The 16542-nt window shown below is 38.2% G+C and overlaps 1 protein-coding gene across 8 annotated transcripts in view; it reads right to left on the bottom strand.

Moving 5' to 3' along the window:
* RNF6 (ring finger protein 6) overlaps positions 1 to 14485 on the bottom strand; it is a 28293-nt gene extending 13808 nt beyond the window's left edge. Inside the window, exons 1-6 of one of the 8 annotated variants that reach the window (XM_035003667.1) lie at positions 14198 to 14484; positions 13443 to 13525; positions 11256 to 11466; positions 10285 to 10380; positions 7551 to 7669; positions 6601 to 6832 (exon numbers count right to left, since the gene is read on the bottom strand). In XM_035003667.1, coding sequence (XP_034859558.1) covers positions 6830 to 6832; positions 7551 to 7669; positions 10285 to 10380; positions 11256 to 11448 — 411 coding nt within the window. In that variant the 5' untranslated portion in view covers positions 11449 to 11466; positions 13443 to 13525; positions 14198 to 14484 and the 3' untranslated portion in view covers positions 6601 to 6829. Of the gene's footprint in view, positions 1 to 4830; positions 7670 to 10284; positions 10381 to 11255; positions 11467 to 13442; positions 13526 to 13819; positions 13957 to 13979; positions 14052 to 14186 lie in introns of those variants that run through there. The other 7 variants (XM_035003666.1, XM_035003662.1, XM_035003660.1 and 4 more) reach the window with 7 other exon arrangements.
* Between the last annotated feature and the right edge of the window lie 2057 nt (positions 14486 to 16542).

Below are 16542 nucleotides of genomic sequence, written 5' to 3'. Positions count from 1 at the left end.
TTTTTTTCTGATTTTAAAAGAAATTAAAACACACAAACGTGATCCTAGAATCCAGGAGAATGTTCTGAGCTATGGATGGAGATGTGGGTGTGTGCAGAAAAGATAGCCTTAGGCTATCCTCAGAAAGGCCTGCAGGCAAGATTAACTCTTGGCTGGCATCTAGGCACTTGATTTGGGGAGTGTTTCTACCATTCCCTTACTGATAAAAGTGTCTCAATGTGCCGAAACTGTGTAAATAATATGTTTTATGCTTAACATTTCCTTCTGGGAGTCTGGAATTTTGGAACATTCCAGGCTGAAGTGCCTATGTGACCAACCCCCCCAAAAAACCTTGGGCACTGAGTCTGTAATGAGCTTCCCTCACAGACAACACTTCTCCCATGTCCCATTTGGTGCTGGAGGAATGTAAGTGTGTCTTGAGTGATTCCACGGGGGTAGGACTCTTGGAAGCTTGCCTGGTTTCCTCCAGACTTCATCCCATGTGCCTTTTCCCTTTTATTTGTCTCCTTCCCTTATCATAAATCTTAGCTGTGAGCACAACTATATATGTGGAGTCCCTTGAGTCCTAGCCAACCACTAACCTGGGGATGGTCTTGGGATCTTCCAACACAGAGTTATCAGGAACATTGGGTACTTCAATGCTGGGACTCAAAAAAGAATTAAACCCCTCCCAAGCTACATGCTTGCAGTGGACTGGCCATGTGACCTGACCCCAGCTGGCAAGAGTGGAATGGTCACTCTGCCTCATCCTACAGACAAAAATGAACATGTCTCCTTCCTATTGTAAAGCACACTGTCTGAAATGCAGCAAAGGGACAAGGTAACACTCAAGGGAAAATTAGGAAACAAACTGAGGGTAGCTGGGTTGGTGGGGGATGGGAGGTGGGAGGGATGGGGTGGCTGGGTGATAGACATTGGGGAGGGTATGTGCTATGGTGAGCACTGTGAATTGTGTAGGACTGATGAATCAAAGACCTGTACCTCTGAAACAAATAATACATTATATGTTGAAAAAAAAATAGTAGGAAGGGAAAAATGAAGGGGGGGAAATTGAAGGGGGAGACGAACCATGAGAGACCATGGACTCTGAGAAACAAACTGAGGGTTCTAGAGGGGAGGGGTGTGGGGAAGATGGGTTAGCCTGGTGATGGGTATTAAAGAGGGCACGTATTGAATGGAGCACTGGGTGTTATATGCAAACAATGAATCATGGAACACTACATCAAAAACTAATGATGTAATGTATGGAGATTAACATAACGTAAAATAAAATAAAAAAAAAAAAGAAAACAAAAAGCTCCCAAATACGCCAGAAGCAACATCTATTTTGCTAAGAATTAGAGCAGTAAGATTCCCTAAAAGTGCTGTAAGGGCCACGGCTATTCCCTCTAGCAAATCAAAGATACAAGATTTCTGGCATGTGATACAAGACCCCAAATGAAATTGTTAAGGAGCTGATTAAAGTTCTAAGGAAGTTGTCTAAAAAGCCCCTAACCTGTTATACAAAGACTTAGGACTGTTCAACATTACAGCAGTCCCTGAACCAAGTACTCACATCAAAGTGCTAAGATCAAAGCTGGTCACTAGTGTCTCCTCAAACCTCTGAGCCACCACCCACACTCACCCCAGCACCAATAGGGAAATTCTCTCTGGATGTCTTTCTGAAAGTGGCCCTAATTCAGCATCAGGGCCAGCCAAATTGGCTGACCAAACAACCTACTCTACATTCTGATAAGGGAGTCAACAAAGAGATGCTTACAAGACTCAGTATTTCTATCACTCATCTTACTAAGCTTGTTCAGCAAGATGTGTGTACATTCTCTACCAGTAATCAATATAATCAAGGACACTGTCTTCCCAGCTTTTTAGGGTGATCTTTATTCCACTTCACTCTATCAGGTAGATAGAAGCTACATTTATCATTTATCCCATAAGCTGGATGGTAAGGGATCACAATTAAACCTGATCAAATCCAAGCTAATGGAAGAATGGACACCAAGCAGGGAAGCTGAACACATAAGAGTGGCTAAATTGTGCCACTTTACAATACAGAAACTATATATGAATTTGGATTACTTCCCACTGGGGAGAATGTGAAAATGTTTTGCAATTGCATAGAAGACAGTTTGATTATGGTTAAGTAGGGGCATTTTTTTCGGTTAAATGTATGAGAAGGAAGGGTACATATATACTGGGCAACCAAGAGCTTTCTCGGTCTTCAAATGAGACATTAATACAATAGAGAAAAAATACACCTGAAAGTGTTTTTTACTTTGCAGAAGATATAGGATTATGTTATTTTAAAAGAAAAAAAAGGAGGAAAGAAAAAGAAAAGTGTATGGGCCAACTCAGTCTTCAGAGATTTAATGCTCAAAATAAAAAACTCGCTGAGAGTAATTATTGTAATTGATCCCTGATTATCGTAAGGGCAGATATGTTCAGGTTCTAATACCTCCATAGTAACTGAAAAGAACTCACAACCTGCCTGTAGAGAGTGAGGAAACAGTCACCACTGACACTTGCTGTCATGTCCTCTGGAACATCAAACATTTGGCCTTCTCAATGATGGATGGCTCTGGCTTGCTGGGAAACCATCTTCTGTATTAACAGAGAGACCAGCTCTCTGACTTCCAATTTGACACAGGATTGAGGAAGAGACCCCAAATTAGCCTACTGCCACTGCAAAGGGAATAATTACCCCCTTCATGTGGAGCACTATTTCTACACAATTTCTTGCTCCTCTGGCCAAACATTATTCAAATGGAGAGGTGCAAGAAGATTGGAAATTCATTAGAAGTTCTTGTCTATGAGTAATATTCATGAAAAAGCCTCAAACTCAGCTTTATTACCTATGCTCCTTAACACAGATGCCTCATTCACCTCTTTTCTGGATCCATCCTTACAACACAGATTCTGCTTTATAACTTTCAGGAGCAGTCCTCTCATCATTTATGAGACAGAAAGGATATATTTGCACATGGAAATTAGAGTAATCACAAAGACATGCTATCACAAAGTCACAAAATTAGAAAAATATCTTTAGGAAGGAGTAAATTAGACTGAAAACTTCTCAAAACATTTCTGCTTTTCCAAAATGGAATTGAGTGGGAAGAGCAGAAGCTTTGGAGGCAAATGGTCCTGTGATTGACTCTAAACTCTGCCACTATGTTAAGTGTCAGTAATACTTCAAGGAGATCTTGGGAGGCTTAAATGATAAATTCATTTAAATACTGAAAGAAAAATAACCACAGAATGAATAGAAGATAGTCAAGTACGGGTCAATGCTAGTTGAAATGATACAAATCTGGGACGCAAGATGTAAAGCAGCTGGGAAGCTGACAGTTTTGAAATAGAAGTTTGCAAGACAGCCATACTATAAAAAAACAAGCTCTAAGGACATGACATGGAACATAATATTCAAATGAAGAGTTTCAAACTATTTGTTCCTTTCTATATTGGAACCATAAGGGGTACAATCATTGCTAAATAGAGGCTATAAATAAAAAGCCTTTGTATTTGTCATCAGCCTCGTTTACTGGGAAACGAATGAAAATATTAAAGAATACACTTCTTTGTTCCCAACTAGGATACCAATTTACAAAATACATTAAGCTTTCCTGCTGCTTTCAGGGAATTTTCCATATAGTGTAGGATTTGGTTCTATTTCAAATGCTTATTTGGGATGCCTTTGCATGCTGGTCCTACCATGTCTTGCAAAGGAGTAAGTCAAACAAAGAATCAATGTGCTTTTACTTTTTCTTCTTTATCCCTCCTTTTTTTTTTTTTTTTTCATTTCCCAGGGTAGGTAGAACTTCCTGAAGAATATTCCGTATGAGCAATAAATACTGGATTTAGTCTCTTGTCATACTGGGAACAAATGGTAACACTGAAATGAGTGAGATACACAAATAAGGCTATATTCGAGATAAATGTCTAAACTGGCATAGCTTGTAACACCTCTCCCTCTTCTATTCAGGTGATTTTCCATCTGTGAATATATCACTCTCCCACTTTTTCATAATGAACAAGAAACCAAATAATGTCCTTTTCCCCAACATTTTTACTCCCTTCTCTTTCTTTCCAGTTTCATTGCCATCACCCTAGGTTAGAGAACAACTGAGGATGATGATAACTGATAATAAAAATGACCACAATTCCTTTATTATTTTTTTTGCTCCCCCTCCCCCATTCCATTGTGTTCTGAACACTACACCACACCAATTTTCCTGAAACATGAAAGATGCTTACCATTCACCACTAAAATTCATCAAGAGACATCTAAAGTCTGTAAGGTAAATAAAGTAAAATTCCTTAGTCTGGTATTTAAAGCCTTCAAACAGCCCAGTCACATGCCCCATAAATGAACTATATAAACCACTTACTCCAGACAAAGTCATGACTCTTACTAAAATTTTTCACTCCAGGTGTTAAATGCACTCCCTAAAAAGTCCTGTGTATGCATCTCACATGATGAATTGAGTACAGTTACTAATCAGAAAGTAAAACTAACTCTTGAGATACATGTAAATCTCACAGAATCTGGTCTTGAGGTATTTGTTCTTGTGATTTTGCCCAAGCAGTTAACACCACAGGAAAACTGTGTCAGATATTCATAAACAAACACAGAAGTCACGTAATTCAGTAATTCATTTTATCAACTGATTTTCAGTTTCTAAGAGCAAATATCCTCTTGCCTATGAAGATAGGAATTTTGTCCTCAGCTAAATCCTCAACACCTGTAACACTGCCTGCACCTTGTAGGTGAAAAAAAAAATTTTTTTTTTTGAGTAAATAAACCACAGGGGACCAACAGAATAGTTCACATACAGCTTTAGTTTTAATATTTATTGGTAGAAATAGATCTTCAATGCATACTTTGTGTTTATATAAATTCTACATTCTCTCTTTTGTTTTGTATTGTTTGGAGTCTTTTGGCCTCCAAGTGAACTTAACATATTATCTATGCATTTGATTCTTCATAGACATTTTTTTTTTTAGATTTTAAAAGTAAATTTAAGGAACCATGCATATTGTATACCTTACTTAATATAATCCAAAGAACTGTCTGCATGTTCAGAAAAGTCACAAAAAGGCTGAACTCAAGTTAAATAATCTATATGTACTAAAATGTCCATGTTCCATTTCTGAGTAAAGAAATACTTGTTCAGTATTACATATTGCTTGCTGTCTAGTAAGATTGTCAGAGACGCTTCAGTAAATTATCTCTATTTTTAAATATCTTAATCTACTTCCTCCCAGAGATGATTCTGTAAATGTTAAACATTGTGCCATATGCAGTAATAGGCCAAAAGCTTAAATAGGAACCAAACTGTAGTTTTTAGACTGAATAGTTTAACCTTAAAATTATATATCTATATATACATATATGGTATGCTGCATATTAAATTTAACATTTCAAGTAACTTAAATATATTTAGCAAACATTCAGCCAAACACACTTTCATGAAAAGATATTGTCCTTAGAACAAAAAGTGAATGAAAGGCTTATTTAGACACCAATGTCTGCACATGGTACTAAGCCTATGGAACATGAAAGTCCAAGTAACGTCTGCTGTGCTATTAAGAAAAGGAAGATTGACTTTTAACCTACCGAACTGTGCAGATACAAAAGTGCTTAGCATGACAAAATTACCAAAATAAAAACATTTTAAAGATTATTTGGTTCTAGCAATATTAACTATTCTGTACTTGTGTATAATTTAACATTTGCCATTTTAAGTTTTATATAAAGTTTTTTTAACAAGTTAAAAAAGCACACAAAAAATAGTTCAAACTATAATAATCTGTTCTTTTTCATCCTGGTTAGCTCATCACAAATGATTCAACAAAAGAGTGCTTAAATACTCAGCTCTACTAAAATGTACTATTTGAATAGACCCAACACTTCACCCATTGTTTGCTATGCTGGGCCCTAAAACAGGCTGCCGACAGATGGGGCAAGTGCAATTCTCTGAGAGCCATCGGTCAATACAATGAATGTGAAATTCATGCATGCAAGGTAATTGCCTGAGCTTGTTTCCAGTTACATAGTCACTGATACACACACTACAGATTTTACCTAGTTCACTATCGATATTGTTATGCTCATAGTTCCGGGTGGAAAGATTGTCAATCTGTTCTTTGGTTAAACCACGAATGTGATCATCATCATCACCTTCATTTAGTAAAAAGAAGTGAGCAAGGCGAAGGATAGGTAGCGTTCCAGTTTCAACTAAGTTATTTGAATTTCGCAACTGCCTGCCACCTCTATTATCACTGCTTTGGGCAGGAGGCTGGGTGGTCTGGTTTTCACCATGCACTGCAGTGCTGTCTTCTTGGGCCCGTCTGTTTTGAGAGGCACCTTCACTGCGCTGGCTGATGTCATTAACTGCACCTACGTTACTCAGATATGAGTGCCTCTCTGGTAAATGCTGACCATGTCTCTGAATCTCTGACTCAGATTCGGCCTCCATTAAAGAACTCAATTCTCCAAATCCAGTCATGATCTGCCTTAAAATTGACCGAAGAGCCACTGATGATGGTTCAACAAGCTCATTCTCAGAAATCCTACGAAGAGGAACGGTGATAGTACTAACATACGTTTGAATACCTGACCGCTCTAAACGAGAGATAGTTCGGCGAAAGCCCCCACTATTGCTTTCAATAGTGACTGTATTTTCTGCCAGCCCTACTCTAGATCGAGTCCTACTTGCAATACTATCCCGATCTCTGTTTTCTCCGGGACGAATCCTTCTCACTTGGAGGTCCAGTGTGATTGTTGGATGTCGTCGTGCAGCGGTTGAGGATCTGCTGGATTCTTCTCCTTCTTCTACTGTTATTCTTGACACAAGTCTTGAGTTAGAGAATGGAGCATAGGCAGTACCTCTACGTTCCCTATCTTGCTCTAAAAAGACACGTGTTATACCTCTCCTCCTAACAGACCTCCTCATGTTTTGCTGTAAAGGTCTACTTTCCCTCTGTGAATTACGATAAACAGTGCCACTTTGTCTCTGAATTGGTGAACGGCTTCGACTACTAAAAGTAGACCGTAATCTAATTGGCTCTAGTCTTTGGTTTGTATTCCTCACTGTAACGTTAGTTCTAGCCCCATTTTCCCAAACATGCGCTGCTCCAAACCGCTGCCCCTCCCTTTGCCTGAGTTCACTACCACCCGACTGGTTTGTGTGACCACTGAAATTAGCGCGTGGAGCATTAGTTCTAGGAACGCCAGCTGCTCCCCCAATTCCATTTCTTAATCTTCCCAATGTTGAGAAAGAGCCTTCTACTGAATTCTGCCCCCTTGAACCAAGCCTAGTCCTTGGGATATTGGAACTACTACCACTGAAATTCATTGAGGTTTGGCTTCTTGTTCGCCTAGCCACAGGACTAGCTGATCTTTGTTGCCTACTTGTAGTATGATCTCTGCTAATGTCTGAAAGTGGAATGCCTGTATGATCTTCACCATGAATTTCAATTCCTCTATTCTCATGATTTATGTGTATTTCCAGACTAAACCGAAACTCTCCACTGTTTGGGTTTGTTCGACTCACAGCTCTCCAAGTTTGGTTCCCATTTTGTCCACTTCGAGTTGCATTTCCTGTGCGTCGAAAGGTGTTCAACCATTCTAGCAGAGAATCTTCATTTGAATTTTCTCTAGGGACTTCTGAGTCTGGAAAGCAAACCAAATCAACTTAACATCAATTGCTAAAATCTATGCTTTGACTTTTAATGAAAGCTTACAAGATAAGGTTTTTATTAAATTAAGTTATATTTAAGAGCATCTGTGCATTTTAATGAATCAAAATGGCAAAAAACTGAACTTTCTCAAAGAAAGGTACATACTATCAGCATATTATAATACATTCTTATGTATTATAAAAATATACTGTTTATGCAAAGCCCTAAAGAAATCCGCACTCTTACTTTCTATATGCCTGTTACTGGCAAATATTAAGGCAAATGAGGAACAGATCCAATACTAAAATTGTACATTTAAAATGCTTTATTCATATGGTAAAATCAATAAAATATAGTGGCAAAACTTATATATAATTCACCTTGAATTTGTGGAATCCTTCTGGTAAAGACAACTCAGCATTTTTGCAATTACATGTTTTTGTAACCTTAGGAATTTTATCCTATTTCTCAGGAACTGCCAAAAATGTATACCTCAAGAAATACGGCTTTCTGAATACAATATTAGAACTACATTATGTCTTTATGTGAAGCTGGGAAACTTTAGGCATGTTACTTAATGACTGTATCCTTATCTATAAACTGGAGATAATAAAAGTATAAATGTCATAGGGTTATCATGAAAATAAAATAAGATACTGCATATAAAATGATTAGTACAATACCTGGCACATAGAAGCATTCAATAATTGTTAGCCATTACACATACGTATTTTCTGTCCATTTAGAATGTAAGTTCCGTGAAGATGAAGGGTTTTGTCTTGTTTTATTTACTGTTAAATCCTCAACCTCTAAAACAGTATCTGGTACAAATCAGACTCCCAATATTGTTGAATGAATCAATTTAGAAGTAAATGTGCCCCTGATAAACTTTTTTGGCTACAATTCCGTTACTATGGGAAGCTTGTTTTCCATTTTTAACCAGTGGATTATATAAAGGGCAAAACTCAATGAAAAGCATTCTAATGCACATGAACTACACAGACTTTAACCTTAACATTTATTCTACACAAAAATGGCTGTTAAATGAGATTGCTTTGATTTCATTTCATACTGCAATCTCTTATAAAAACTTTTTTTTATATGTTAAAGCTATTAATCAGCTTCTGGTGTCAATAAAATAAACAGCAACTTTAGCCATATCTAAAGATACAAGCTAAGACATAATAAAAGGATAAGTATTACCAGCTCTAACAATATAGTACAACTCTCATACCTACATATACAGGGAAAAAGGGTTAATATCCAATTTCCATTTTAATTTGGAAAGAGACAGGAGTAAAAGACAGGTAAAAAGCATTCTAAAGGATACTTCCTTCTTTAATTACTAGAATATAGTGATGATGTGTATACGTAAAAGAGTTCACTAATTATCTAACAAAACCTGTCCTGCCCTTCTCCCATTGTAAATGCAATGTAATGGTCACATCAACAACCTGGCAGTTGGGTGTGGCCACGTGACTAAACTCTCATCAGTGGAATGGGAATGGAAGCGATATACCTCACTTTCGGGCTGGTGCCCGAACCTCCTTCTGGAACCTAGACCTGCCAGTAGAACCTAGATGTAGCTGTGACTTAGTGTGATCCTGCAAACAATACTCAGGAGCAGCAGCGTCCAGTGAAACTTTCTGCAGTAGTGGAGATATTCTACATCTGTGCTGTCTCATATAGAAGTCATCAGCCATGTGCAGTGACTACTGAACACTTGAATGTGGCTAATAGGAAAGAAGAAGTGAATTTTAAATGTTACTTAGTTTTACCTAATTTATGTTTAAATGGTCACACGTGGTCAGTAGCTCCTGCACTGGATGGCACAGTTGTAGAACTACTCTGCTGGTTGGCTGGGTTCCAGGAAGAATATGGAGTAAAATGTGCCTATCTTCCCTGGACTGTTAACATGAAAGAAAAATAAATTTCTATCTTATTGAACCATTACATTTTTGAGTTTTTAATAGTCTTTGCCCTAATACAATAATCTTAATATAATATGTGAAACTACCAAAAAAAAAAAAAAAGTGAAACAACCAATAGTAAATATCGCTGGGGAAGGAAATGGAACTGGTAAGGGCTACATTAAGTTGGCTTTACTTTTAATTCTGTATACTTCTCTCTAGTTTGAATTTTCTTTTTTTACACTTTTTTTTCTTAAAAACTTCTTATACTATGACTTAGTGTTTGTTCAATAAAATGATGAAACAAACACTAAAAAAGTAAAAACAATAAAGCAGGTCTCCTCACTCAGTCTTTCTGTTATCGCTCGGTATAAATTTTTAGAAGCGAAGTTTAGTTCCATTACTTCAAAAAAAGTAGTGTGTACATTCTAAGATTAAAAAGAACTATGCTGGTAATTAACTTAATTGTACACTATGAGCTCCCTAAAGGCAATCTGTGTGTAAAAATGTCTTTGTATTCAATCCCTGTCCTATATTGCCTAACTATGCTGCTTTGCATATAATGGGTAAATGCTATCTGAATATCACATTAAAACTGGAAAACATTAAAAACAAACATATTATACAAGATACAGTAAGTTCATATTTGCAATTGCTCCAATCAAACCTGCTCCAAATGAAAAGGAGTCCACAGTACCTCTGGTATTTGTCCCATTTCTCAAGTCAGGCTGAGATGCTAGTTGTTCCTTCACTCCATCTAACCGCTGTTGTAGTTCTTCTGATGTTATTTCTCCTAAAACAATAAAAAACTGCTCACTGAAAGTAAATATTTTAAACTATTGTTTTATGAGAACTCATGAAGGGTAAGACTAATCTTCAGCAATCTGTAGAAGACATGCTATTATTTTCATGTTCTGCTAAACTGAAGACAGTTAAAAATATTTAATTGACACAAGTATATATCATTTTTGTTGTGTTTCATTTATGTTTTAGTACATAAAAAAATAAGATTTAATTTGAAAAATTTAAAAGGTCCTCTCAATTGATACACTTAGGAATCTAGAAGGTCTAGTTCAGATTTTTGTCAGAGATAAAAAGAAATTTAAAAGGTTGGATTTCTAGAGAGAACTCTGAATCTTTGAATTTTACCTCAATAGTTCACTACATGGGTTATCAATATACAATGTGCAAATATGCAATATACAAATATATACTGTAAAACATACAAGTTTTAATTAGTTCATTTGTGAAATGATTTTGTACAAAATTCATGAAGCACACTGGACTTTTGGAGTATTATTAATTCAGCTAAATAAATAAATTATAATACCTCAAATGAGTTAGAATTGGGTTCTAAATAATATTTGTACAAATATTACTTAAAAGAGAAATAGGACCATATACGTAAATATTTGACACTACTATGTACATTAAGCTATTTGTTCGCTTGGCATTTGTATAACGTGCTCCATGTCCAAGATTCATACTTACTTATCAAACACAGAAGTAAGGCAGTGATTTTCTATTTTGTTATATTAAAAAGTTCTTAAATTTAAAAAATAGTGCATTATATTTTGGGAGAGGGAAGAAGGGGAAAAAAACCCTCCTTATTTTGAAACTCCTCTTATAATGATAAAAAAGGTGTCTCCTCTTTCACCCATCTCTTACCAGGGGTGCCTAAAAGATTGTGGTCTCTCATTAGTCTATAATCTTCATCATTGAGTTCATTAATAAACTGGTAATAGGCTTCTTCTCTGTGGAGACGTTCTTGCTGCCATCTTCTCTCATTTTCACGATGATTATGGTCCTGAGATGAGACTTCTTCACTACCATCATGCGATCTAAATCTAGAGGGATTCATACTGAGATTCCTGGCTTTCTGTTCAAACAATATACATTAGATTCAAGCTGTTAGTCAATGGACTACACATGGCTTCATGTTTTTAACTCATGTCTCTTTATTTTCATTTTTAAATTTCATCCTCTACTCATATTTCATATGCCAAATCTTGCAGTGAAGAACTCACATATAAAATGAAAAAGAGCTTCTAGGAGATGAGACTATAACCGGATCTACTTCTTTGCTCAAAGCCAATGTTTAAGTCAGACTGGATCTGGTTTCATCACTCATTTCTAATTCCTGAATACCAAAGTGATTATCTCACTTTTTTTTTTTTTTTTTTACCTCTTTCACTCTCTGGTAAAGTTGATCAGAAAGCCCTCACTGATGTTTCAAATATCTGGGTACTTGATGTTAGCATACAAATTTTAAGCTGAATTATGTACTTTAAGCATAATTTTAAATTATATTCTTTACTTAATAAGCAAAGAGCTATTGGGAGGCTATGATTTACATTTATTTCCAGCAAATGTATTCTTCCCAAAATAAAACTCGTATTTGTAATATTACCCTCCATTGTACTTTGTTGAGGTAAAAATAATTTAACCTACTATATCTACTTAACAGACTTGGGAGTTGGTCTCTTCTTAAACCTAACAGGAAACAGCACTTAACACATGGCTCTGAGGACCGTGAATGTACAGCAGAGCACTCTGTGTCTTCCCATAGCAAATCTCATCCTTAGGCCTGGAATGGTTAGTCCCAGAGGTTTTTGAGTACCAGTGAAACTTTCTGACCTTGCCTAGGCAAACCTTATTTTTGGATTATACTTAACCATCATTCCTTAGAGGCTTATTTTTAAACTATGAAGAAATCAATGGAGAAAATTATTTGTTTCATAAATATTTTAGAATTTCTTAAACACCTGTATTAGTGAGTTGTTCTCACTTGGGAACGCACAAACTTACTTGAGGAAATTTTTATTTATTTTTTTAAATTTAAATTCAATTAATTAATATATAATGTACTATTAGTTTCAGAGGTAGAGTTCAGTGATTCATCAGTCTTATATAATAATACCCAGTGCTCATTATATCACGTGCCCTCCTTAATGCCCATCACCCTGTTACCCCACTCCCCTACCCACCTCCCCTCCAGCAACCCTCAGTTTATTTCCTACGATTAAGAGTCTCTTAATGGTTTGTCTCCCTCTCTGATTTCATCTTATTTTTTCCTCTCTTCCCCTATGATCCTATTTTGTTTCTTAAATTCCACATATGAGTGAGATCATATAATCGTCTTTCTCTGATTGACTTATTTTGCTTAGCATAATACCCTCTAGTTCCACTTGAGGAAATTTTTAAAAATACAGATGCCCAGATCTCATCTCTAATCCTAAATCAGAATTTTCCAAGGTAGGGCCCAGGTCTGTCTTTAAGAGCTAATTCGGGTACTCTGTGGATGAAATCAACTATTCCTTGACAATTTCTGGATGTTAATGAAGAGTATGTGTAATACAGCACATGACTTAATGGAGGCTGGAGGATCAAATAGCTTGGTGACCAGTGAAGCAATTGTTGCAACTCTGACTCAGTGTTTAAGCAAACTACTTTAAATACAAAGTAAATTAGTCTACAAGTCTAAACTATGTATGAGTAAGCAACTATTCAATTTCACTTACATTCTAACATTAGGTTATACATTCAAGGATTTTATGACAGGGCTTATTACAGTTTTTTAAAGGAAAGATCTAGTAGCACTACCCAATCAAACACAAATTAACATTGTTAAAAACTCAAGATTTCTTTCCATTTTCAGAATAAACAGGACTAGACCATCATTAGCAAGGAGCACATCTGGTAGGTACAGCAGTAATATGATTTTTGTACTAAACAATCATAAAAATTGAAAGCTGTAATAAAATCAAGCTACCCTACCATTATTCAAAACTTTAAGAGCTTCATCTCAAAGGTAATTTTCTTATACAATTAACCACAATTAAACAAAGTGAGTACCTTATTTTCCTTTCAACATGCTTTTAATATGTGCAATGGTATCCATCCTTCAGTTGTTTGTGCTTTTTTTGAGAGCGGCCCATCTGAAGCAATAAGAGAGAACGGAATTATTCAATAAATTGTCTCTCTGAAGGACAGGAATGGCTAGCAAAGTCAAAGCTCTGCTGCAAAGTCAAAGCAAAAATCTTCAGTGGATTTTGTTAGACATTCACCTAGAAAATTAGATCCCCAAACAATTAGGTCATTAAAACCTCCCACAAGGCCCTTTTCTCCCACAACAGAAACTAGGCCTTCCCTCCTACGCTGTCACAGCTCCTGGTATTACAACTCCCCTCTCAAAGGCCTTCCTTCCTATCCTGCTCCCATTCAGATGTTACCAGGGTTAGGTGTCTCCAGTTTACTTCTGAACCTTCACTTTCTTGCCACCCCCGCCCTCCGTCCCGCTACTGGTTCCTTTCCTGGCCGTTGCGACCGGAGCTCGCGCCGGAGTACGGTTCGCACTACGATAAACAAACTGGGCTCAAAGGCCAAACCAACCTCTTCCCAACCGAGCCTCAAGTAACGCTTCCCTTAGCGACCTGGATTCCCACAGGGAGGCAGGTGACAGACGGCGCATCTGAGCCAATCACCAGTTAGGGGGGCGCATTCAGAGAGCAGTGAACCAATCGGAAAAGAGACGGGGGCCAAGGAGGCTTGGCTTTCCCCAGCGTCTCCCGGAAGTAGTGGCCGGGCCCGGAGCCTTACCCGCAGCTCACCTCGTCCGGAGTCGGGCCGTCCTCCTACTCCCCGAAGGAAAGTCTGCGGCGGGTGGCGCTCCTCTGGGGTGCTGGAAGGCTGTGACCCACGGGCAAGAGGGGCCACTGCGTCCTCTAATCGTTTGCTGAAGGGAGAAGCCGGAAGCCCGTGCTTCAGTTTGGGGTCGTCCAGCTGGTCTGGCGGCTCCGGAGGAGGGACGAAGGCCCCAGTCCTTTCCTCACAGCCAGGTCCCCCCTCGGACGAGCGGAGACGCTGCACAGCCAGCTGGGCGCTCGCCGGTGTGACTGAAAATTGCGTCCGGCGGGATCTAGGATACTAGCGTTCCGCGCGTTCCGTCCCGTCAGTGCTCGCGGCCAGGGCTGAGAGCCCCAGGTCCTCCTTCTGGAGCGCCGAGTACCGGGCCGCTCAGCGCTCCTGCAGCTGCCTAGTTCCGGGGACACAGCCTGCTTTCCACCCTTGGGAAGCAGTAGCACCTACTATGCTCTTTCTTGTGGCCTGTTTGCAGAGCCTGGCTACCGAGTGCATGCAACCCAGCAGCAGTCTGTTCCTCTTTACCGCCCGGGTACCACGTAACTAATCAGCCAGGCTCTTCCCTCTATTGCTCACGGGCACCGGGAAACTACAAATCCCCATCATTTTCTAAAGTGCTTTTATTTGTATTTCTTCACTTTCCCGATAGGAATGCACTTGGAAACTCCCCGCTTTCATGTCTCTAGTTTTACTGCTGAGATGTGACACTTAACCAAACTCACTTCACCATTAATTAAGCCCTTGAGTAGGGCTCTGCCCAACCTGGTGTAGGTTCCTTTCCTAACAGCCCTACCATCCAGAAGACTTAATCATTGCACAGTGCTCCCACTGCTGTTATTCTTCATTCGCTCGTTCATTAACTTATTCGTTCATTCCTGCCTTAATTTTTGAAGAGCTAGCCTATCGCCAGCATTATGTGAGCGCCTGGGTAGAAGATGTAGTCTTAAGTATGGACAAGCTATGGCTTTAGTAGGGGTAGATAAGTTAAAAAAAAAAAAAATCATATTGTTATAGATACTAAAATGGAAATATATTAAAAATGCAGTCCCAAGACCCAGCTCATTCCCCATCTTAAGGAACTTTTTCTGACATCTCTGAAGTGACGCTCTCACTCCACCCTCTAGCCCAACATTCACACATAAAACTAGGCAGATGTCCCTTTGGGGGCTCCCATAGCTCCCTCTGTATAACTCTACTTTAGCATATATTCATTTACTTGACAAGTATGGGGTGCCATATGTACTAAGTGCTAGTGATAACAGCAGAGGATAAAACAAGGTCCTTGCCCTCCTTTTCAATGGAAAAAGACAGCCACTGAGCAAGTACTCACAATGATTTTCTGTTAATTTATACATCTCCTCCAAGATTCTAAAATCCATGAATTTGAACAAACAGTTTTATTCATTTTTATAGTCCCAGAATTCAGCATAGCCCCTGGCACATTGTCCTCAGAGAAAAATGCAAACTTTCTGCAAACAGGATTAATGCATGTTAGTACAATGACCTCAGAAATTGTGAGTACAAGTCAGAGAAAGCCACAGGTGAGATAGCCAAAATTCGAGCAGAAATCATTTGAAATATCTACAGAAGTTTTTTTAGAGTACTAGTCCATCAAGTGCAAATACCTTTAAACTGAAAGACATGTATATAATCTAATAGTCAAAAAATGTAAAATCCAATCAAGTGATTTAACTGGTGGGAAGCTGCAGATTTTTGTGAGTAAACGGATAATGTATATAACTCGAATCCAACACTTTGCTTCAGTTTTTATAGCCCAAGACAAAGTGACTATAAAGGGAGATGAGATATGGTAATTGGGACAGAGAGACAGATCATTCTGGACATCTGCATTCCAGGTCTCATAACCTGCCAAAATCTCTGTTCTAATGAGTCTGAGTTTACCGAAATGGCACCTGGCCTTTTTAGTGTGTATACATCTTTTAACTCCAGGACTTTTTACAATTAAGAATAAAAAGGTGTAGGGATGTCTGGGTGGCTCAGTCGGTTAAGCATCTGCCTTTGGCTCAGGTTATGATCCTAGGATCATGGGATCGAGTCCCGTCGGGTTCCTTGCTTAGCAGCGAGCCTGCTTCTCCTTCTGCCCGCCGCTCCCCCTGCTTGTGCTCTCTCGCTCCATCTCTCTCTCTGACAAATAAATAAATAAAATCTTAAAAAAAGAGAGAAAAAAGTGTTAAGAGAATTTAAACCATGACATTAAAAAGATCCTCTGTATATTTGGTGTTTTACGTTCTTATAATGTTTAAATGATTTTGGCTTCTTACAATGGCAGCCTTAATTAAAATTTAAAAAGCAA

This window comes from Mirounga leonina, unplaced genomic scaffold (genome assembly GCF_011800145.1).
Source record: "Mirounga leonina isolate KUSES-001 unplaced genomic scaffold, KU_Mleo_1.0 Mir_127, whole genome shotgun sequence".
In the NCBI taxonomy this organism is placed as follows: Eukaryota; Metazoa; Chordata; class Mammalia; order Carnivora; family Phocidae; genus Mirounga; species Mirounga leonina.
This window is presented reverse-complemented; position numbering and strand designations above follow the sequence as displayed.